The sequence below is a fragment of the Phascolarctos cinereus genome, unplaced genomic scaffold, assembly GCF_003287225.1.
Source record: "Phascolarctos cinereus isolate Bilbo 61053 unplaced genomic scaffold, phaCin_HiC Scaffold_726;HRSCAF=1367, whole genome shotgun sequence".
NCBI lineage: Eukaryota > Metazoa > Chordata > Mammalia > Diprotodontia > Phascolarctidae > Phascolarctos > Phascolarctos cinereus.
Genome location: NW_027556098.1, coordinates 8982393 through 9007383, shown reverse-complemented (window position 1 = coordinate 9007383; position 24991 = coordinate 8982393). Strand labels below are relative to the sequence as shown.

Sequence of the window (24991 nt, the reverse complement as noted above, 5' to 3'; positions counted from 1 at the left end):
AGTATCTGAGGCTAGATTTGAATTCAAGTCTTCCTGACTCCAGGCCCCATGTTCTATTTACTGTGTCATCATTTGCCCCTTTATAACTTGATTAATTATATTATATTAAAATATAAAATTATTTATATTATGCAATTTCCTTATGTTAAGTAGAATGTAGTACATTGAATATCATTTCTTCTTCTTTTTTTACAACTTAGGGTATTCATTGTGAACCTCAATAGTGTTTATTTATTGTGATGCCTTCTGGACATATTTAGTGTGATAGATAACCTTGTTTACCCCTCCTCTAAAGGGCCCTGGTAAGAATGTTTTTATAGGTTTTGCGTTAGCCATCTCTTCCCTTCCAACAAGCTGTTACACTTTTCAAGGAGTTCTGTTTCTAGGAGTTCCTCTTTTTTCTATCTCTTTCCTTCACCCTCAACTGTTGTTCATCACAAATCAGAACATAACGGAGGGAGCTGTTGTGGTTTGAAATGGTACTGGACCAAAAGTCCTCTATTTTAGTATGAGTTCTGACAACAGCGAGATCTGTGACCCTGAGCACATCACTGGATTGCTCTGCGTCTTCTATAAAATAAATGCATTGGGATAAATAATCTCAAGGGCTTTCTCTAGCTCAATGATTCCATGAACACTGCCCAGGAACATTTATTTGTTACTGCTGTTCAGTTATTTTTCAGTCGCATCGAACTCTTCATGACCCTCTTTAGGGTTTTCTTGGCAAAGATACTGGAGTGGTTTGCCATGTCCTTCTCTAGCTCATTTCACATATAAAGAAACTGAGGCCAACAAGTTTAAGTGACTTGTCCAGGGTCACACAGACACAGTAAGTGTCTGAGGCCATATTTTAACTCTGGAAGAGGGATCCTTCCTGACTCCAAGCCCAGCACTCTATCCACTGCACCACCTAGCTGCCCATAGGGACATTTATATTCTATTCCAAATCTAAAATAGTGTAATACCTCTCCTGCGTCATCTTTATTGTTGAGAGGCCTTATTTTGTTCATTTCCTGATTCTAAATTATTTCTAGATTCTAGAAATTGGACCTTGGGATAAATCAAATTTACTATATTTTTTATAGTAGACTAGTTCAGTTGATGAAGTGTAGGCAAATATTTGGGTCAGTGATAGCTTTCAAAAATCCCCTTAAGATGAAGCCTTGATAATTAGCAATAAATTACATTTCCTTTCTGGGGATATAGATGTTCTATGAGACGGCTAGGTGATACAATGGATAGAATATTGGACCCAACACTCTGTCCTGCCTGGGATTCTTCCTAGCTATGTGACCTTGGGAAAGTTACTTAACCTCTGCCTGCCTCTATTTCCTCATCTGAGGGCACTGGAAGGCCTCAAACCAGTTGGGGAATTAGGGGGATGTCTACCCCAAGCATGTGATGACCTTCCCCAGCAAGAATAGGCAAATGAGAACAATTTGATCCAGTGGTCACGTAGGAGGCTGAAGCAGGCGCTGTGGAGTGCTTGGAGCTTGGTCAAATAATGAAGATGCCCAGGGCATCCGCTGTATCCCGGGCCATCACTAGTTATCTTCACTTTTGTCCTGCTGCTAGACTTCGATGACTCTGGAAGAGAGATGAGGCTAATGATTTAGCACAAGTCTGCCTCACTTAAATCCAAATCACACACCAGCCGAAACACCACCCATCACATCCGTGATGTCATTGGTCATCTTTGAAAACAAAGGAAAAACAACAACAAAATAGAGATAATAATAGCACCTATCACACTGGATTGTTGTGAGGGTAAAATAAGGTATTTGCAATGTGCTTTGCAAACCTGAAAGCCCTGTGTTAATGGTATTCATCTCAGATTACCCAAGAGTGAGTCAACATGATGGTATTGTGGCATAGCGAGTGTATGGTATAGTAATAGCCCTGGGCTTAAACTATGAGTCTTGGTTATGGCACTTAATAATTAAACTTTCTGAGCTTCAGTTTCTTTAACTATAAAGTGAGTATTTTAATATTTATGCAACTTACCTCATTGGATTACAAAGCTGTTGAGAGGAAATTTCTGCATAATCTGGATTCATATATGAAATATAAATGTAATGAAACTGATTTACAACAGATGCATTATAATTTATTCATTCAAATAACTGTTGTCCTCCTCAAAGTAGGCACCTTTCTAGGTTATACACATTGTTATTATTTTATCATCATCATCATCCTCATCATCATCATCATCATCATCATCATCATTACTCTAAACATTTTTGTAGTTCTTCTTTTAGAATAGCTTTCAAATTCTGTGGCACATTGGTTTTTTTTAATATTCTTAGTGTTGGTAAATGTTTATCCTTTCATCAATTCTTTCAAAAGTTCAAATATTTGAAAGTGGATTTGATTCTCTAATGCAGCCTAACGTTATTTGGGCCCAAGAATGGTGAAGAAAGAGTGTGATCAAACTCAAGTCTGGTGAAGAAAGAGTATGATAAACTAATGTTGTCTGAAGTCGCTATCAGTTATGGTATTATAAGCATTTCAGAGTTGGAAGGGACCTTTGGGATCATCTTGTCCAAACTCTTAATTTTATAAATAAATAATTATGTAACTGCAGAAATTTACACATTGACTCAAGATACAGGTCTTTTCTGGGTGAATCTGTATTTCAAAAAACAGATCCATCTCCTGTCAGCCAAAGGCATGTTTCCAAATCTCTGCTCCACAGTCTGCTAAAGAAAGGTAATAGAGCTGAGATACCATCTACTTTAATCCCTGTAAAGTTTAAACTGGATGTGCTAGAATGCTGTCATAGTAGGTCCTTCTTCCTTTGCTACTTTAATGAGAAACAAAATACGCAGAATATCTTCTAAAAAAAAGATGCTGTTCCATTAGTAAATTTACTATATAAAATATGGGTCAGAAGAGAATCAATGGTTAGACAACCATTTCTCCCCTGTTGGCTGTTTTGCTTTGGAGTGGCAGAAACTCTACCATTATTAACTGCTGCTTTTAGATTAGCCAGGAGAACCATTCCAATGTCATTTTGTTCTGGATTGACACAGGTGTTTTGAATGGACGCTATCTTCTATCAATAAACATAAAGTCTATTTCCTGTCATTTGTGTTGTTGAATGTTGGTGAGCTATTTGATACTGGCAGCCTCACTTAATAGAATACTTTTTAAAAATCCATCCTTTAGTTTTTCTACCTTTTTTGCTTTTTAATAACCACAAACCTTTTATTAAAAACACTTTTTTCCAGAGGCACCATTCTGTTATCCATTCCTAATCAGTATTTGATCTTGAGGCATTTCTCTGTTGGAGTAGAGCCAGGACAAGGGCTCAGCAGACATAGTCCCTACCTTGACCTTGGTCTTCTTTGATATCTCCACTGTTGCTTAAACGAATGGAGCTTGGGGAATTATTAAAAGGAACAGAAAGACATAGGTGGCTATTATTGACAGCAAATGGAAGGTATACTGAAGTTATGGAAACAGTGGTACCAGAAATTCAATAAGAGAATAGGTCAAGAATAGCTCAAATTTATCAAGATAGAAGAACTTTAATGCACAACATAGTTGTGGACTGCTGTTATCATCCTTATCACTCAGGTTCATGTGGAATATTAATTAACACAAAAGTGGTGAGATGATGAATTTATTGGCTTTTTGAAGCATTTGTACCACCACCACACCACCACCATCACCACCACCACCACCACTACCATTACCAGCAACACCAGCATCACCATCATCACCACTACCAACAGCAATTGTGGTGGTCTCCAACCATATAAAAGTCTTGACTCTGACACATACAGGCTGTGTGACCCTGGGCAAGTCACTCTCTTCTCTAGACAGTTCTTTAAGACTATAAGTTGAAAAGGAGGTGTAGAAGGTCTCTATGCCAATGAAATCTAGGCGTAGCCCTTATCTCTAAGAATGATAATTATCATCATCTTTCTCATTATTTTTGCAGAGCACTAGCCTCAATATACAGTTCTGGTTGGGAGGGAGGGTGGTAAAGTTAACATTAAGAGATGAATGTCCTTTTGTTTTGTTTTCTTTTGGGAATTGTTCTTGTTTATTTGTTTTGAGATGCAGCTTGGCAGAGCAAGACTTCCTAAAGGAGTCAGGGAGACCTGGTTCAAATCCCATCTTTGGTACTAATTGTCTCGCTGACCTTGGGCAGGTCCATTAGTTCCTGTATGTCGCAGTCCACTCTGAGCATTTATCTACTAAGTCAGCATGGTACAATGGGAAAAGCAATGACTCTTGAGTTAGACATTGTTGTTCAGTCATTTTTCAGTTCTGTCTAACTCTTTGTGACCATGTTGGGGTTTTCTTGGTGAAGATACTGGAGTGGTTTGCTATTGCACACTTATAGTGTTTGAGGCCAGGTTTCAACTCAGGAAGATAAGTCTTCCTGACTCCAGGCCCAGCACTCTATCCACTGTGCCACCTAGCCGCCCCTGAGTCAGAGGGCCATGGTTCAAATCCTGCCTCTGACTCCTTCTGTGACTATGGACAAATCAATTAATTTTCCAGTATAATAAACAGGTTGGACTAAATGGTCTTTGAAGTTCCTTCTAGCTTTAGAGCTATGAAGGTAAATAAGTTGTAATCTGTTCATGGAGGTATTCCTCATACTTAGGGGTTCTCTTGACAAAAGAAAGTGATATTTCAAATCTGCCCTGTTTACTTCACAGTACTGTCCTAAGAATCAAATGAAAGGTATATGGAAGTTTTTGAAATGTGCAAAATAATGCACAAATCTGAAATACTATTCTTTCCTTGTATGAACTGATGCTGAATGAAATGAGCAGAACCAGGAAAATGTTGTACCCAGTAACTTTGACAGACTTAGCCTTTCTCAGCAATGCAAGGATCTAAGACATCTCCAAAACTCTCATGATGGAAAATGCTATCCACATCCAAAGAAAATCTATGGAGTTTGAATGCAGATCGAAGCATACTATTTGCTTTTTTTTTATTTCTTCAGTTTTGTTTTGTTTCCTATTTCTTGTGGTTATTCCTGTTGGTTCTAATTCTTCCTTACAACATGACTAATGTGAAAATATGTTTAATAGGAATGTGTATGTATAGCCTATATCAGATTGCGTGCTGTCTTGGGGAGGGAAGTGGAGAGGGAGGGAGAGAAAAATTTAAAACTCAAAAGCTTATGGAAGTGATTGTGGATAACTTAATAAAATTTTTTAATTAATAAAAAATTTTAAAAAGTAACATTATTCCTTCTAAAAATTAAAAGAGATAACATGATATAGTTTATTGAGAGCTGGCCTAGGAGGTTGGAAACCTGATTCAGGTCTCCTCTCTGACACATACTGACTGTGTGACCCTGGGTGAGTCATTTCAACTCTTCAGTGCGTTAGGCAACTTTCAATAAGTTGAAGAGAAGGTGCCAAACAGTATTGATAAAGGATGTGTCCTCATTGAAAGTCGTTATATCAATGAAAGCACAGGTCTATTCTCTATCCCTACTCCCTAAATTAAAATAATTTATGTAGTAGTCTGCTTTCTTTTCCTCTTCTTAATGAACAGTATTGATGCTCATTTGGTGAGCTATTGAAAGTAAGTGATTCTATTTTCAGGAAGCAGGAGGAAAATCGATTCAATTTATTTTTTAAAATTAATCATTCTAGTGCTGAGATTTATTTAGATTTTGCACATTGAAAATTATTTGATGTTTAATTTTTTAAAGGATTAGTTAAAAAAAAACTTGGAAATACAATACTTTGAGCATGGAATACTTTAAGCATAGCAGGCAAAGGCCTCAGTAATCCTCTGTTACCTTTAAAAAAATATTTCCTTTCACATTAACCCTACCTCTGAAAGTGAGTCCCCATAGTTAAGTCTGTGGAGGTCTTGGGGGTTGGTGTTTTTGTATTTGGAGCGTACTTTGTGTTCAGATAAATGTAGCCCGGTGGGAGACACTGGCTTTCCATAACCAGCTGACCTTCAGAGTATTTTAGAGGAGATTTTTAAAGGATTTTGAAAGAAAGGCCCTACAGGAAAGGAAAAAAAAAAGACTGGTTAGAGAGACAGGTCCCAGGAAGGACAAAACAGGTAATTTATTTGGATGATCAAACTAAAAGGAGAAGGAGGATGGGGAGAAGAAATGGTAGTGGTGAAAGGAGGAATGAATTCTGAGAAGTAATTAGAGTTTATTCCTTTTATAGATGATTTGATATGATTTTTTTTTCAGGCAAGGGTTTTCTTCTCCTTGACTCACTCCCCAATTTGGAAAAGCAAGCAAGTTTGACTGAGATACTCCATTTTCTCATTTTCTTGTAGAATGACTACCCCTTTTCCTATGTTTCTCTTCTCTCATTCTGAGCCTTATTAATTGTTTTTCTCTTAAAAAGCCTTTTGAACTTCTTATAACTCCCTGTTCTAGACCCTGTGTCAAAATTGCTATTTATCCCTAAGCCTCCCCATTCTTATTTCTCCTGATTACCCCCATACAGCTGGCCAATACGCATCTAAGATAAGCTCAAGACTGGTCTTTCTCCTTCTTGCCCTGGCAGTTCTTCGACACCAAAACACAACATCTGTTCTCTGTTTTCCTACTCCCTCTATCCCAGAGGTCTGAAAACAACCTTTTCACAACCATCCTTACATACTATTTCCCTCACTGCATATTTAGTGTCTGGGCACCTCTGGATGCACTGACCAATGTTTGTTTTTTTTTGGGGGGGTGTCATTTAAAAAAAAAAGTCTTCCAGATTGCAGTATATAATAGGACGGACACACACGCGCGCGCACACGCACACGCGCATACACACACTCACACACACACACACACACACACACACACACACACACCCATAGTTATAAATTAAACAAAGCCTTTAAAATGGGGGGGAGATTTGTCATGCATAAGGGAGAATCTTCACCCAGAGAAGGGAGTGGGGTGCGTGTGCGTGAAGAGAAGTAATTGGAAAGCAGCTTAATTTGGGGAGATGAAGGAAAGAAGGCAGCTGCAGTGCCGAGAGGGGGGTGTGCGTGTATGTTAAGGCTGGCTTGCTGCTGCCACCGTCGGTCGCTCCCGCCTGCCTCCTCCCCGCTAAGTCAGTCAGCGCTTCTCCAGGCATTCAGAAGCCGAGTGGGGGAGAGAGCCAGCCCGAAAAGACGCGAGCCCCCTCCTCCAGCTCTGCCCTCCCTCCTCCTCTCCTCCCCGCCCGGGAAACTGCTGGGAGCATCCGGACAGGGACAGGGTGTAGTGGGCTGCCGCCTTTGGGGACGCGAGCCAGGGGCCTGAAGAAGGGGCTGCTTGGCTCTGGCCACCCTGTGCCACTCAGCCTCTTTTCCTTCTTCTTCGTCTCCTCCCCGTTCTCCCCTTCCTCCTCCTTCTTCCCTTCCTCCTCCTCCTCCTTCTTCATTGAGTTTTCCCGAGGCTGGACACAGATCAATGGTTCTTCTTGGAGATGCACACTCAGCTGTCGGCCGGAGGGGGGTAGCAGCCTCTGCCTCCAGGTGCTTTCTCCCTAGAGGCTGCTGTTGCTGCTGCTGCTGCTGCTGTTGCCACCACTGTCACTTGAGACCCGGGCACGTTAAACTCCCTGAAATGGGGTTATTGCTGCCGCTGTCGCTGCTGGAGTAAAAGGAGCGAGGGATCCCTTAGTAGTCAGTCACTGCTGCCTGCATGGATGTGTTCAGCTTTGTGAAGATTGCAAAGCTGTCAAGGTAGGGGCTTCTTCACCTTTTCCATTTCCTGTGCGGCTTTGATGCTATCCAGCCAGTGTTGTGGGCAATTTGATTCTCTTTTGGAAAGGGAAGATAAAGGTGGGAAGGGGTGATTGCGGGGGATGGGGTGGAAGATGCTGTGAGTATCAGGATGGGGTTGGAGGAATCTGACCAGAGGCTGCAGTATACAACTTATTTCTGGCTCCTGCTATAGGCAGGAGGTCCAGGCTTGGTGGTGGTGAGGGTAATGATGATGAGTGGTTTGTGCGTGTGTGCTGACAGAGAGAGATAGAGACAGAAGAAAGAAGTAGAAGAGACAGAGAAGCAGAGGAGAGAGAGATGAGGGAGGGAGTGAGGAAGAGAGAGAGAGAGAGAGAGAGAGAGAGAGAGAGAGAGAGAGAGAGAGAGAGAGAGAGAGAGAGGAGAGAAAGATGCATTTGCACATGAGAGAATATTTTCTCTTAGGAACATAACAGTGGGCGGCTCTTGGGGTCGTTCACACGTATAACTGAATGTGTCCTAAGGATCACTGCTGTTTCTTCTTCTGACAGGAGGCAGAAGTGGTTGGTTGTAGGTTGTATACCACCTCTCTCTTAAGGTTACAATCTTTAAAAAACAGTAAAACCAATTACCCTGTTCAACTGCCCCCCCCCCCATGCACACACATCCTGAAAAGTCAAATGGAGAGTTAGCTGAGGTAGTTTGTTCAAATATTTGGTATAAGAGGAGGAAAGGGGGACACTGAGACTCTGGGAATCCTTTGATTAGAACAGGCCTCTTCTCTTCCTGTAGAGTAGTTCCAGTACCTTGAAAGATTTGGAAATCTTATTCAAAAGTGCCCATGTTGGTGAAGCTTGCATTAACAAGATCAATCATGTCCTGCCCAATCTGTGACTGTTCTTAGGAAACAGGCAAGATGGCAACATAGAGTGATAGAAACTTCCACTTTTTTTTTTCTGCTTCTGTAGCAACTTCTCTTCTTTCATTGCCTGGCTTGAGGAATCCGTATGAGATCTTCAGTGGTAGTCTACATTTCAGATTGCTTAGTTGTAGTCCCTGAGGACTGTTCTCTGCAGTCTTGCTACAACAGGGAAAGAACACAGACCTTCAGAAAACATTTGCCTCCTCACTTTTCACTAATTACCTGGTCCTGAAGAAGTGGGAGAGGAAAGGGGTGACTGAACTTCTAGTCATCCATAACCTTGAGATGTTTTGATAGGATGCAGCCCATAGCCCTGCTTTCAACACAAAAGCTGCAAACCTAGATTTCCTTTTTAAAAAAATCTTTCCTCAGTGGCAGTTAGAAGGAGTAGGCAGGGTGAGGAATACACAGTGACTGTAGGAGACAAGGATGAGCAACCTAAGAATGTGCTCAGGGACCAAAATTGGTGGTGAATAGCATAACACCTCCAGTCTGTCAAGTAGTCTTAACATTTAGAGGATTTTTTTCAAAAAATATTTTCTTTCATTTTCCTATACAGATTTGCCACTTGTCCTTATCCATTCCTAAACGAGCTTACTTTCCTTTCTTGCTTTCCTTGCTCTTCTGTGCACCTCCTCAATGTGTGGTATACTACACATTCTACTGCCTACTTAAGTGGATAGTCCTTAGTCTCTAATGTCAGAAGCAGACTCTCCAGGGGCCAGAGGGAGAGTGCTGTAATGCAACTTTTATTATAGTTAGATTTGAGGTATAATATATCTGTCTTAGAGCTGTCAAAAAACTAGTATTGGCCCTACTGATCAGAAATATTGCTGTGGGTAAGTATCATGTTTGAAATTGCTTGCCCAGATCCCCAAATCATCAGGATTTGCTTTTACATAGTTCACAGTTATATTAACTTTCTCTATGCTCTTGCCTGTGGCTAGTGTATAAACAGCTATCTGATAACCTACCATCTATGCGAACACCAGCTATTGGCAGCAGTTTACAGATTGTAAGGTAGTGTGGAGCTCTCTGTGGGATGGACTAATATCTTCTTGAAGGCAAATGGAAATTGAAAAATAGTAAAAAAGAGAGTACAATAGTTTTTCTTAAGTTCTCAAATGTTAAAAACCAAACTAAAATATCCAACACTTTATATAATTTGTTAACTTTTTTTCTACATGGAAGAGGATTATACTCCTTGAATGTTAGTGAATAGGCCTTTTAAAGGTTGGGTTACCTTCATGGAATTTATCAGTAGTTCTGGGTATTTACAAGCTTGGGATTTAGCAGGGTTTTTTTAATTGTTATTTTCTGCTGTTAATCTTTGCCAGCACTTGTTTCTTTTAAGGAGTAATGGTTCTGCTATTGTGAACACCGAGAGTGCTGATTAAGAAATCTGTTATCCTAAGGAAATCTTTTCCCTTTCTCTGAATACAGTGATGTTCCCCAAGCAGGGATGGATATCTCTAGATGGTTATCAGCCTGTAGAAATACATGCTTGCAACCTGGATGTTACGGCTCTCAAACCACTGAAAAAACATGCTTTTCCGTACGTGTGGGTGTTTTATTTTTGTGTGCATGTGTGTATTTTAAATGGCATTTTAGAACAGTAAAGTTGCTGCATAACTCAAAGATCCTGTATAAAAGTGACTTACATGGCAGAATTTTTCTGATATCAGAATGGATAATCTTACTAAAGGATTTAACTCAGATCCCAGTGGTACACGACTACTTAAAATTCTCCTGGCTTAGTGGAGAGTGTGCTATAGTTACCAATGGCCTTAACCACCACTCTACTTCTTATTCACTTACAGATCTGAATGAAAACAAAAAATAATAATCATAAAAGTTTGGAGCAGAAGCCACATTTGAGATTTTCTCATGTGTCCTGGCAGAGAGTAAAGTGAAGGATAATCCCACAGAATTAGAACATAACATTAAAGCAATCTGCATGTGACAAATACTTTATACTTTTCAGTATTTTGTACCAGATAGAATATTGAATATTGAACAAAATTCAGATTGCTTCTCAAGCACTCCCTGGCATCCCATTATCATCCTCACCATCAGTTTGCCAAACAAACCAAGTGTTAGAATATCTGCCAAGTTTCAACCCTTTGCCTCATCTGTTTGAGCTGTGACCCTGGACTGGATCCATTGTGGGTGGTACAATATGTCATGTATCTATCTGGGGCTATTTTTTTTCTCATGCCCTCCTAATTTTCAGATTATTAAACTGCTTGGTAGTTTACATAGGATTTTACTTCACTGTTTCCTTGGCAACAGTTATATATCATTTTCCATTTCTCCTTGTAGATGAGAGCATTACAGATGCAAGGCTTATAAACCAAGTAATACCTATAAAAATAAGCATGTCTTTTTATTGTTACTACTTATTGTATGAGCCATGCCATTTACATGAGCTGATGCATTATTTCTAATGTTTACCGAAGAATATGGCTCAGTAGAAAAACATATGATTATGCCCTATTTTGCCCAAGGGAAGTCATTTAAATTCCTAAAGTCATCAGGATTTTTATGAAACTGAATGATGCTTCCCATGATTAGTGTGAATATGACTTCACTTCTTTTCTTTATCCTGTTAAGAATATGATATTTTGCTGAAATACTGCTTCTTACTCCTGAATGAGGTTACATCTTTCGCTTTACTTTGTGCTACTCTATTTTACCTATGCTTGTGGTGACTTACTGGAATAGAGAACAGGATTCAGGTTGTAATCAAATGTATTCATTTCACTATGGGTAGAATCTGTGGGTAGCAGAATAATAGCAAGGATTATGTTTTTATAATTTACTTAGACTCCTTTCTGTGATGCCCTGACTCTGTTTGGCAATCTAGCAATGAAGTCATTAAGAGATTAGGGAGTGATAGGAATCAAGTACCATATGCACAAATAAATATTTCTCAAGGGGTGAAGGGACTGTGGAAAGGGCCCACTAGAACATGGTCTTGCAGCCCACAAAACTGTCTCTGACCTTTCCTCACTTAGCAGGAGCAATGCTTCTGATGTTTTTGAGCACTAGGAGCCTGAAAAAGCCCTGTTGAAGCAGACTGTGGATTTGAATTTTGTTAAAATTTCTGCTTTGCCTGTATTCTTTCTTCCAGATTCTGAAGCACATGAATGAGCATGGCTACCGGACAGGGAGATATTGGATGAAGCTTTATAACATATCCAGAATAATTTTGGAATGGAGGGACTATAGATCTGAAGTTTCATTGGGATTGGCTAGTTTTGCAACTGTGTAAACACAGCTCTTTGCAAGTATTCCTGGAGTTGACATAGTTCAGGAAGGAGGAGGAAACTTTTCCTTTACCATCTCAGTAACACAGTTAGGTAGGAGGCAAGTTTGGCTTTTGCTTAATAATAAACTCCTTTAGAGCAGGATCTAGTTTTTTGTTCGTTTTTGTTTTGTGTCCTTGGATTCCCTGTGTCTTGCCTATAATTGACCTTTAATTAAGGGTTGGGCTTTTTTTTTCTTCTCTTTTTGGTTGATTGGTTGATTTTTGGGGATTGAATTGGATTCGTGCTATTGAAATTCTATCAAGGTTGCCAATTAGAGTGAGGCTCACTCAGGCATTTTTTAAAAATTCTCCCCCCCCACCCCCTTTCCTTTGAATTTGTCTTTTACTTGCATGACCTAATAGGAGTTTGCAATTTCAGGTTATGCCATTTCCTTTTTCTGCTCATTCTACAAATGAGGACACTGAGGCAAACAGAGTTAAATGACTTCTCCAGGGTGACACAACTATTAAGTGTCTGAGGCCAGATTCGAACTTATGAAGATAAATCGTCCTGACTCCAAGCCTGTTTCTCTATCCACTGTACCACCTAGCTACTTGGAGAGTCCTTTAGTCTACTGTTAAGTTCTATGTTTCCTTTTCTTTTTTGGGGAGGTGAAACCCTCTGGATATAGGGGTGGTAGTGTTGGTGTGATGGTGATGGTATGACTGAGAATGGTGGCTCTTGGTTCTCGAAGGCTAGAACAGTAAATGCAGTCTCCTGTTAAGACCTATCGAGTGGTAAGGCTTCCTGGCAATTGGACTGTCATTTGAAGCCTAGCCTAACTCCCTTTAGACTCATCATAGGAAGATTGGTCAACAGGTGATTTTTTTTTTTTGGTCAAAGCATGCTCACCTAAGGGTTATGATTTGTATGCACAGTGCCTGGCACATAGTGCATAATAAATGCTTGTTGACTTGTTGAAGTAGATGTATTGTCTATACCAGTGAAATCACAAATGGTCAAAGTCTTGAACAATGAAGAAATTAGCATTTATTAAGTACTTACTATATGTCAGGAAAGAGTTAAGCTCTGGGAATATAAATACAAAACGTGAGATACTCACATTCTAATTGGAGGAGACAATACATTCAGAATTCAGCTGTAAGAGGACGGAAAAACCTAGAAATCCTAAGGGAACAGTCATAGTATAAATGGTAAAACTAATAATAGGACAGATAGCAAACCTTGACATGTGCTTGTTTTTTTCTTATTTAGTTACACATTGTTATTACCGTCTATGACAGGTATATACCCATTTCTGTTAGGGCTAAAGTTTATAACTGGTTAATGTCCATCAAATGTGAGTAGATTCCCACCCCCAGCTAATATTTCTTACAAGCAGGCTGTTAGGTAAGATGCTGCTTCCCTCCTTAGGGGCTGTTAGATAGTCACACTCCTAATGAATAGTTGAACAGTCCTACCATCTCATGATATTGACCAGACATAATCCTAGGACAAACAGAAAATCTTGGATATGATATACAAAGGCAGCGGATAGAGCTCTGGACCTGGAATCAGGAAGACCTACCTCAAATTCTGCCTGAGACACTTACTAGCTGTATGACTCTGGGAAAGTCACTTAATCTCCCTCTTAGCCTCAATTTCCTTATCTATAAAGTGGGAATAACAATAGCACTTACTTCCCAGAGTTTTCTGGTGGATAAAATGAGGTAAAATTTGCAAAACACTTTGCAGACCTGCTGCTGCTACTGCCTAGTCATTCAGTCCAGTCTCCCTTGGACCATACTGTCCATGAAGTTTTCTTGGCAAAGATAATGGAATAGTTTACCATTTCTTTCTCAAGTGGATTAAGGCAAACAGAGGTTAAGTGACTTTCCCAAGGTCACAAAGCTAGTAAGTATTTAAGGTTGGATTTAAACTCAGGTTTTCCTGACTCCAGACCCAGTGCCCTATCCACTGAGTCATCTAACTGCTCCATATACGTGCTAGCTATTATGGTGATGATGATGATGATGATGATGGTGGTGGTTCATCATCACTATTTGTGATAGATGAACATAATATTAATTATGTCAGGGCTATAGCATATAACTGGTTAATGCCATCAAATGTTAGTAGATGCTTTCCTAGATGATCCTTCTGTCCTAAAAACAGGTTATTTATTTATTTAGGAGAAGACTGCTTCTTTCATTGGGGGCTGTTAGATAGCTGTACAGTTTTTGAGCTTTGGTGTTGACTCATCCAAAGGCAGCAATGTTGGAAAGAGTCCTAGATTGGGGCACTAGACAACCTGCTTTCAAGTCCTGATTCTAACATTCAGCAATTGTATAAGTGAGACATTATTACTTTAATCTCACGGAGTCTGTTTTCTTCTCCATCGATGGGGGGGATGATCAAAGTTGAACATTATGCTACTTCAAAAAGTAGCCTGAGAAAAAATATTACATAAAGATACTTAAGGTGCTATAGCAATGTGAGTGATTGCTATATTTAATACGTTTCCAAGGCTGTATGTTTAAAGGACTTGAAGGCTGCTTTCTGTTTGCTGAGAATGCTTTTAACAAACCTTTAGTCATCATAGTTTTCTAGGGAAGGAAGAATCAGCATTAGTAATTAATGCAGATGATGACATGTAGCAAATAAAAATTGTATATGTAATCCCAGTCAGAGGGGCCACATAGAACAGTAAATAGAGGTGACCTGGGTTCAAATCATTGAATAAGATACTGTGTGACCAAAAGCAAGTTAGATTTCCATTACCCCAGGCAACTCTTTCTGATTGTATGGTGAAGAGCTGGTCTTCACCAGTGGAAGGACTTTCCACACAGGGAGTTCCCTACACTGAATCAAATTCAACAAACAAGGTTCCTTGAACCCAATAGTAGAAATTAAGAGAGGAATGTTATGTGGCCCTTTGGCTGTGCATTTTAGCCATCTGGTCACCACGTTGAGTGATTTCCACCAATCTGTTTATAAACTATTTGGATCTAGATTCATAGATTAGTTGTGTACACATCAACTAAATGGAGTTAGTCTGTATCATTTGAGGATTGGATTTATCCTGCCCTTCTCATCCACTAAAAAATTCATATTGTAATTGGAAAACTATAATGAAATGAAAATCTACAACACCTTCTCATTCTTAGAAGAGAAAAGCATTTTACCAATTTAGGTCATTATGTACACAAACTGTTTAGGTTATCTCTATGAAATCTAAACCTTAGTCTTAGATAACAAAGTGCACATTTCCCCTGGCAATGAAACAGTATGAGGGAGTTTGCTGCCTGGGAAGTTGTTTTAGAAATCTATTTAAATATGCATCATAATATTTGGGATCGAAGAAATACTATGTAAGAATAATTAAGGAGTGAATTTATGTATATCTCTTTTAACACTTTTGTTACAAAGATAATTCTTTAGTCTTGTTGGCTGAAAAGTTACTGTGATCTGTAATTGTCAGACTGTTGGCAGGAGTTCAGAACACAGTACACGTAAGCATACTTTCTTTAGATGAGGGCTAATAGGTTGTTGCAGGAGCTCAGACCCAGCATCCTCTCTTAATTCAGGTTCTATGTTAGGACAAAATGAGGCACTCATGAGTCACTGAACAAAGGAGGTTTGCTTTGTTCAAAAGCAACAGAGATATACAGCAGGGAAACAAGGGCACTTAGCTTTTCTGGATGCCACCCCGTCCCCCATCTCCATCTGGAAACTCATCTGGGTAAATAAGTCATCAGAGTATGGTGACTCCTCCATCTTAGGCAACCACCTCTGAGCCCTGCTCCCCTGCAACTACACTTGGCCAGGCCCTTCTATGCCCTCAGGCAAGGAAGCTGCATTCAAGAAAGAACCAATCAGGTTGGACAGAAGGAGGAAATCCAGGAAGGAAGGGGATTCAGGAAACCCAGGGACACTGAGCCAAGAAAATGCTGGCCCTATCCCACAGGTAAATTTTTATTTCTGCTTTAAAATTTGGTGGGTTGCAGAAGATCAATGTGGAAAGAGTTTTGCATTAGATGTCAAAGGACCTGACTTTGAATCTGTCTCTGCTGCTTATTATCCATGTGACTTTAGACAAGTCCGTCTCTCAGCCTTGGTTTCTTCATCTTTTAAATAAGAGTGTTGGACTATATAAACTTTAAGTGCCTTTCTGACTTTAAATCTATGTTCCAATGAATTATATTTTTCAGTCTCTAAGTATTAGAGATTTGCTTCAGTTTAAAACAAACGATTTCATTGCTAAAATATACCAAATTACCTATATTTATATTAGGGGAATTTGAAGAATTCTTCTTCCAGAGCTGGATAAATCTAATAGAAAGGCAAACAAGGAAAATAGAGAACACAAAAAGATGTTGGTATCATTAGGGTTGAGACACTACATAGATTTTTATTTTTTTTATTTTTTAGGGAATCGGGGTTAAGTGACTTGCCCAAGGTCACACAGCTAGTAAGTGTCAAGTGTTTGGTCTGAGGCAGGATTTGGACTCAAGTCCTCCTGACTTCAGGTCCAGTGCTCCATCCACTGGGACTACACAGATTTTTGAAGGAGAATATTAAAGAATTGATGTTCTCAGTATCATCTGGCATCTTTACAAAAATTGATGCCATTACTGCATAAATAAAAATTAAATAGATGGAAAAGGCCAAAATATTGCACATATCCTTAACAGACCATAACACAATACAGTAGTCAATAAAGGAAATATGAACAAAAGATCAAGACCTAAATGAAGACTATGTAACAGAATACTAAATAGTGGGAAAAGAGCACAACATTGAAGCGATTAAATAATCAATAAACATCTATTAAGCATCTACTATGTGCCAGAAGCTGGGAATGAAAAGACAGAAGTGAAAAATTCACTGACCTCAAGGAGTTTGCCTGATCTAGGAGAAGATAGGGATGATATGTAAGTATATACAAAATAAGTACTTATGAAGGAACCTTGGAGTATGGGTATATAACGCTGGTCTGTGAACAGTCCAACTCAGATTCAAGCAGAGGCAAACATTCATTCTTCTACTGACTTGTCTATTTAAGAGTTTTCTTTCATAGGGTTTGGAGGCAATTTTGGTAGGCAGGCTCTGAAATTATGTCAGAAAATATCCAAATTACATTTTTTTTTTTTTGCTAATTGGTTCAACGCTCATCCCCCTCCCGGAATAAACCAGAGAAATATCTTCTATCATCATTATCATGTTCGTCATCATCATCAAAGCTAATATTTATATAGCACTTTACTATGGGCCAGAACTATGCTTAGCACTTTACGATTACTATGTCATTTTATCCTCAGAACAATCCTACACGGTAGGTGCTATTATTATCCTCATTTTACAGATGAGGAAACTGAGGCAAACAAAGACTAAGTGACTTGCTCAGGCTCATGCAACTAGTGTCTGAGGTTGAATTTGACTCAGGTCTTCCTGACTCCTAGTTCAGCACTCCCTGGACCGACCCTCTGTCAATCTCAGACATGAACTTACATGCTTAGACAAATGATTTTTTTTTTAGCAGCATAAGGCAACAAGCGTAGATAAACATTTAAAAAATATATAGAGAAGTACAATATGTCTTATAATCAGAGCCACTTTTGTGCCCTCGGAAAGGAGAAGATCTGAGTGGACATCTTGCTTACTGGCCTCAGGTTTTGATTCAGCCAAATCCCAAATCCAGTCCACTGCTCTGCCATTTTCCTGTCTTCTCTTCTGTCTCTCTAGACTATAGGCTCATTCTCATGCATTTCAGGTTTCCTTGTGTTCCTCCTCATGTGCATGTGGTACCCTTAAACTGGGCAGAAAGGCCATAAGAACTACTCCTTCCCTCCCCTCCCCCAGACAACTAAGCTCTCCTGAACAAATGGAGGTATCTTAAGAATGTCCATAGACGGTCTAGCCTAAGCATTATCCTTCTGAGAAAGTCTTCTAAAGTTTCTGTGATCTAATTAAAGGTACTGTTGTTTGATCTTTTATTTTGTTCAGTTGTTTCAGTCTTGTCTACTTCTTCATGATCTCATTTGGTTTCCTTGGCAAAGATATGGAGTAATTTGCCACTTCCTTCTCCAGCTCATTTTACAGATGAGGAAACTGAGGTGAGCAGGGTTAAATGACTTGCCCAGGGTCACACAGCTAGTAAGTGTCTGAGGACAGATTTGAACTCATATCTTCTTAACTCCAGGCCCAGTGCTTTGTCCACTGCATCACTTAGCTGCCCCAAAGGCACTGAACCAGTATCCAAAGTCTAGGGATATCGAAGGCAAATTTTTTGAGGAGAAGAAAGCCATTAGCAATTGGGATATAGAATAATGTCATGGAGAAGGTGGCATTTGAGTTAAACTTTGAAGGAAACTAGACATTTTAGTGGGCATAGGGGAGAACGGAGCATTTTAGGAATGGGAAAGTCTATACAACGATGTGGAGATGGGGTGGGGGGTCCAAAGTCATACATAAGAACAGCAAGAAGATTGTTTTGACTGGAATATAGAGTGTGTGAAGAAGAGTACTATACAGTAAAGCAAGAAAAGTACATTGGGAACTAGGTTGAGAAGGGCTTAAAATACGAAGCAGTGGAGTTTGTAATTAACCCTAAAAGTAACAAAAGGGCAGCTAGGTGGCACAGTGGATAGAGCACTGGTCTTGGAATCAGGAGGATTCATCTTCAATGAGTTCAAATCTGGCCTCAGACACTTACTAGCTGTATGATCCTGGGTAAGTCACTTAACACTGTTTGCCTCAGTTTCTTCATCTGTAAAATGAGTTGGAAAAGGAAATGACATACCACTACAGTCAGTATCTTTGCCAAGAAAACCCCAAATGGGGTCACGAAGAGTTAGACACAACTGAAAAATGACTGAACAACAGCTAAAGTTAACAAAGAGCCACTGGAGTTTCTTGGGTATGACATGAGTGGGCCTATACTTTAAGAAAATCACTGTGATGCTATGTGGAGGATGAATTTGAGTGGAAAGAGACCTGAAGCAAAGAGGTCAATCGCAATAGTCCAAAGAAGAGGGAATGAGGGTCTGAGTTGGAGTGGTGGTAATAGTCATGTGAAAGAGGGAAGGCTCAAACTCAAGAAATTCAGTGGTGATAGAAATGATGAGATTTTCAACTAATTAGATATGTGCCTCAAGAGAAAGCAAAGTGCAGTGCTCTCTGCAGACTAGTGCATCTCACAAGAGAAGTGGGTTTTGGGGGAAGGAGAAGGAATTCTGTTTTATAGAATTTATTGAGTTTGTAATGTTCTTGAGAAATCTAACTTGAAATATCTAATAGGCAGTTTATCATGCTAGCCTGCAACTCAGGAGAAAGACGAAGGCTAGATATGGGAATGATCTTTATAAAGAAGAGAATTAAATCAATGGGGGCTCATTAGGTCCCTAAATGAAAGGATGCAAAGAGAAGACAAGAGATTCAGCCATTTCTTATTATTGTTGTTTAGTCCTTTCAGTCCTGTCTGACTCTTTGGCTTACAATGACGGATAAGGATTGCATGATGATCTAGCAAAGACTAGGAAGAGAATCAAGAGAGATCACTCTTGGGAAGCCTAGAGAAAAATATTGAGGAAGGAGAAGTCAAGAAGAATGAGGATTGAGGCCAGGCCATAAGATTTGTCAGTTAAGAGATCATTGGTAACTTTAGTGAAAGCAATAAAAATAAATATTTGTTTTGTAGGGAAGAACAATGAGACAACATATTAAAATTTATGAGGGGCAGCTAGGTGGTGCATTGGATAGAGCATTGGCCCTGGGGTCAGGAGGACCTGAGTTCAGATCTGGTCTCAGACACAGAACACTTGCTAGCTGTGTGACTCTGGGCAAGTCATTTAATTCCAATTGCCTTAAAAAAAAATTATAGGAAGGCACTAAGGTAATACAGGAAAAATTATTTATATAAAATGTATTAACAACATGTAAAAAGATAGAGTTGTTAATCTGAATAATTTTTTAAAATGAATAATCAACAAAAAAGGAAATTTTGAAAATCAGGAGTGAAATAGAAAATTGAAAATGAAATGACTTAAATTTATAAACAATATAAAAAGCTGTGTTAAAATAATAACATTGATAACCCCTTAGCTAACTTTTTTTGGGGGGGAGGGTTACTAGAAAACAATTTTTATTAACTCTGAAGCTTGCTTTTTTTTTTTGGTCTGCATTATTAACATTTTCTCCAACCCTTTATTAAGATTAGAAAATCAACAAAACAATAAATTAATTTCTGGTTTGTAGAAGTTTGGCTATTTTTGAAATGTAAATAATAAGGATAAGAATATGCTTAGCTAACTTTTAAAAAACAGAGAGAAGTCTTAAACTTCTCCAAAAAATAAAAATTGTGAATTGACAATGATTACAGATGAAATTAACAAAATTATTAGTGACTGCTAGATTCAAACATAATCCAGCATAAATGAAATTAAAATTGATAAGAAATATGTAATTTTTTACAAAAACATAAAACTTTCAACTTGACAAAATAAGAAAATAGAAATTTTAACATGACCTCAAAAAGAGAAATCAAGGAAACCATAATTAAACTACCAATGAGAATTAGTGGAACCAGGATGGGGATGGGTAGAAGGAGGTAACTCTTGTTTAGATAATGTGTTCTTTTTTAAATTAAAAAAAAATTTTTTTTCGCAGTTGGGGTTAAGTGACTTGCCCAGGGTCACACAGCTAGTAAGGTGTCTAAGGCTGGATTTGAACTCAGGTCCTCCTGACTCCAACCCGGTGCTCCCTCCACTGCGCGCCCTAGCTGCCTCTTAGATAATGCGTTCTTAATGATTTTTTGTTGTTCATGGTCCCCTTTGGCATCTGGTGAAGCAACTGGCTCCTTTCCCGTAGTAATGTTTAAAAATGTATAAAATAAAACAGAATTGAAAACAAAATACATTGAAATAGTTATCAAAATATATCTTAAAATTACTGACTCCAGGTTAAGAAGACTAGGAGGTGGATTTAGAATTGTCTCATCTATATCTATATATAGCTATATCTGTGTATCTTATCTGTATCTATATCACAAGTATTAATGCTAAATGATAGGACAACTAGGTGGCACAGTGGATAGACTGTGCGGAAGACTGATCTTCATGAGTTCAAATCTGGCCTCAGATAACTTACTAACTTGGTGAACCTCGACAAGTCGCTTAACCTTGTTTGCCTCGGTTTCCTCATATGTAAAATGAGCTAGAAAAGATAATAGAAAACCACTCTTCTTCTTCCTTACCAAGAAAACACCAAAATTGTTTCCAACTGAAAAATAACTAAACAACAACATAAATTCTATAAAAATTGTTCTCAATTATAGATTAAGACACTCTATTAAACTTTTTTGATGAGACAAAGATGATTCTGGTTGGTAAACGATGGAGGAACAAAGCAGAGAAAGAAAATTATGGACTAATATAACTAGTGGATGTTGCTTTAGAATTTTTCTATATATCTTTAGCAAAAAGATTACAGCAACATATCAAAAATGTGAATTATCAAATTAGGTTTATACTGGGGAAATAGAAGAACTTTGAACATTATGAAACAATTTTCATAATATCATAAACAACAAAAACATCTCAATAGATGCACAAAAAGTCTTCAACAAAATGCAGCTCTCGTTTATATTAAAAATCTTAACAAGTGGCAAGAATTCAAATATTTAATATGACTAATGTATGTGTAATATAAGTCATATACATATCTATATATCTATAGTATATATATTTGTACATGTATAATATAGAATATCAATATATGTATACACATATACATATTTATAAGCTAGAGATGTCATTCTCAGTGGTGAAAAACTGAAAACCTCATAAGTGAATTGGGAGGTAAAGCAAAAAAATTTCCTTCCCCTACTATTATTTGACAGAGTGCTAGAAATGCTATAACTATAACAGCAAGAAAAGAGAAAGAAATTAAAGGAATAAATATTGAGAAAGAGGAGGCAAAGTTATCCCTTTTCAAAAGTGACCATATCTAGAAAACCCCAGAGAAGCAATGAAGAGACTTATCAAGATGATTAATAGCTTCAATAAAGTAGCAGTATACAAATTAAGCCCATAAAAATCACCAGTACTAACAAAACCAGAAGGAAATAATAGAGGAGTTCCACTCAACATAACAAAAAATGCATAAAAATATTTGAGAATTAAACTATTAAGATATATAAAGAATTTTCATAAATAGAACCACAAAACACTGTTTACAGAAACAAAGAGCAGTAAATGGAGAGATATTCATCGCTGATGGCTATACTGAACTAATATAATACAAATTGTACTATTTAATATACAGAATTAGTGCTATACCAGGCAATACCAAGGAGTTACTTTATAGAAATCAATATAGTAATAGCATGATTCATTTTAGAGGAGTAAATAATTAAAGAAGTTCAGTAATTTCGAGGGAAAATAGGGGAAATATCCAGTTTTTAAATAATATTATGTATTGATAAACACTGAAATAAGGGGAAGCTAGATGGCTCAGTAGATAGAGGGCTGGGCCTAGAGTCAGAAAGACCTGAGATCAAATCCATCCTCAGATGCTTAGTAGCTCTGTGACCCTGGGCAAGTCTCTTAACCTCTGTTTGCTTTAATCCACTGGAGAAGAAAGTATCTTTGCCAAGAAAACCTTATGGACAGTATGGCCCACAGGGTCACAAAGAGTCAGATGTAACCAACCAACTGAACAACAGCAAAAAACATTGAAACAATTTGGTACTTCCACAAAGAATGAAAAATATGAAAAATTTGGAAATATAGAATAATGGATATGGACTGATAGTGATGAAAGCTGAACCATAAAAATAATATGCATTAAAATGACTTTTAGTAATTTCTTTATTTCCAATAGAATTTAGACCAAATGGGATGACTAGTATTGGTTCCTGTAGACTGAAGTTGGAACATAATGAAGAGGTAGTAGGTTGGGAGTAGGAGGAGGGAAAGGCAGGTATGGAAATGTTACTTTATCAGCCTGGATTATAAAATGAGGCAATTCTGCTTAACTGTGTGTATACATGTAGATGCATATATACTCAAATATTTTTAATCATTTGAATATTATGATAATATATGAGTACATATTTAATAAATGAATATATGAACGCACATAAATGAATACATGAATGAATATATACATGCATGTACATATTCATATATGTATATAGAGCCAGTAGGCTAATACATGTACATGTATGTATATGTGTATGTATGCACATGTATACACAAATACGTGTGTGTATATACGTGTTGGGGGATTGTTAGAGGTGTTGTTGGGAAGTGATTGTGGGATGAAAATGTTTAGTCATTTCAGTCATGACCAACTCTTTGGGACACCATTTGGGGTTTTCTTGGCAAAGATACTAGAATAGTTTGCCATTTCCTTATCCAGAGCATTTTACAGATGAGGAAACTGAGGCAAATAGGATTAAGTGACTTGCCCAGAGTCACATAGCTAGCAAGTGTCTGAGGCCAGATTTGAACTCATTAACATGATTCTTCCTGACTCCAGGCCCTGGGCTCTATGCATTATGCCACTTACCTACAACATAAATCTATCATTTAAGAATCATCCCAGAAAGAAAATGAAGAAGATACTTTCTTTTCTTAAATTTTATAATAAAATTGATTTTAGATTGCATTATAAGAGGATGAAGTAAAAACTATGTGAATCTATTATTATAGCAGGGATAGAAATTAGTAGGGCTAAGGAAATACATGTTCCTGGTTCTGCCACTGTCATGGACTTGGGCAATGAACTGAACCTCTGCGCCTTTGTGATTCAACTGGAAAAGGAAAAGATGGTGAGAATACTTGCCTTCACATGATATTAATAAAATGCTTTGAGGACCTGTGAATGAGAGGTGTGAAATAGCTAAAAGCAGAATTCCATGAATTGTCAAAAATGTTTTCCATGAAGTTCTTGGAACTTTAAGCATCTCTGATTTATCAGTGGATCCATAGTGGCAGATGACAGCTCCCTCTACGGTCTTCAAGAGTTTCTGTGACTCCAAATCTCCTCACCCTGAAGCCAACCTTGTGATGTTGATTTTGCATGACAATTCAATTTAAAGACGACTTACTCAGCAGCTCATCAGTGCAGTGGTGCAAGATACCATGCTGGGTAAAAGGAAAACATTGACTAAAACAAAAAGCAATTTCTCCCCTCAAAGAGATTACATTATACTGGCATATGTTCAATCATTTCAGTGGTGTCCAGCTCTTTATGATCCCATATGAGATTTTCATGGCAAAGATACTAGAGTGATTTGCTGTTCTCTTCTCCAGCTCATTTTACAGATGAGGAAATTGAGGCAAACAGGGTTAAGTGACTTGCAGAGGGCCTCACAGGTAGTAAGTGCCTGAGAATGGATTTGAACTACTGAAGACATTTTCCTGATTCCAAGTCCAGTACTCTATCCACTGTGCCACAAATATAATATGCTGATAGATGAGTAAACACAAAATCATTTGAGGAAACATTTTAACAGATAAGTAAACACATGCAAATTTGAGGAGGGACAGGGAGTACCAGCAACTAGGAAAGATAAGGAAAAAATTTCATAAAGGAAATGGCACCAGAGCTGAGCTAGGTGGCTCTCTGAAGGCTGATTCATGGGCAACAGATATATACTCCATCCTAGGGTTATCTACAGTCTAAGGATTTCTAATTTAGTTGGAGTAGCCAGAATCATTCAAGAATTTAAGGGTATCTTTCACACCAATAGCAGGCTTCAATGGATGTTCAAATATAATATTTTGACATTGAAAATGGGGATTATAATGACCTTGCTTAATTGAAAGCATAACGGTGTTAGAGTAGCCATCATATTGATCTAGGCTTGGATATAAACCTTCTTTAAAAATAGCCACAGAATTTAGTGACAAAACTGTAATAAAAAGTTTCATGAGACCTTAAATTACAAAGGAGCACAGAAAGAGGAAGGAGAGGAAAAACAGCAACAACTACCACAAAATAAAAAATTAAATCCACAGGCAGATTCTTCCCTAAGTAACTGGGAAAGGAAATTACAATATGTTATAAAGGTTAACAGTTGATAACGGTCAGAAAGCAGGCTGGCAACACATCACTGATTATCTAACATCAAAACCAT

The 24991-nt window shown here is 38.2% G+C and overlaps 1 protein-coding gene across 1 annotated transcript in view; it reads left to right on the top strand.

The window, feature by feature from the left end:
- Positions 1 to 6826: 6826 nt before the first annotated feature.
- FRMPD4 (FERM and PDZ domain containing 4) overlaps positions 6827 to 24991 on the top strand; it is a 746498-nt gene continuing 728333 nt past the window's right edge. The window contains 1 exon segment of the mRNA XM_021007485.2: positions 6827 to 7674. Within this exon segment, the coding sequence (XP_020863144.2) occupies positions 7634 to 7674 (41 nt within the window). The 5' untranslated portion in view covers positions 6827 to 7633.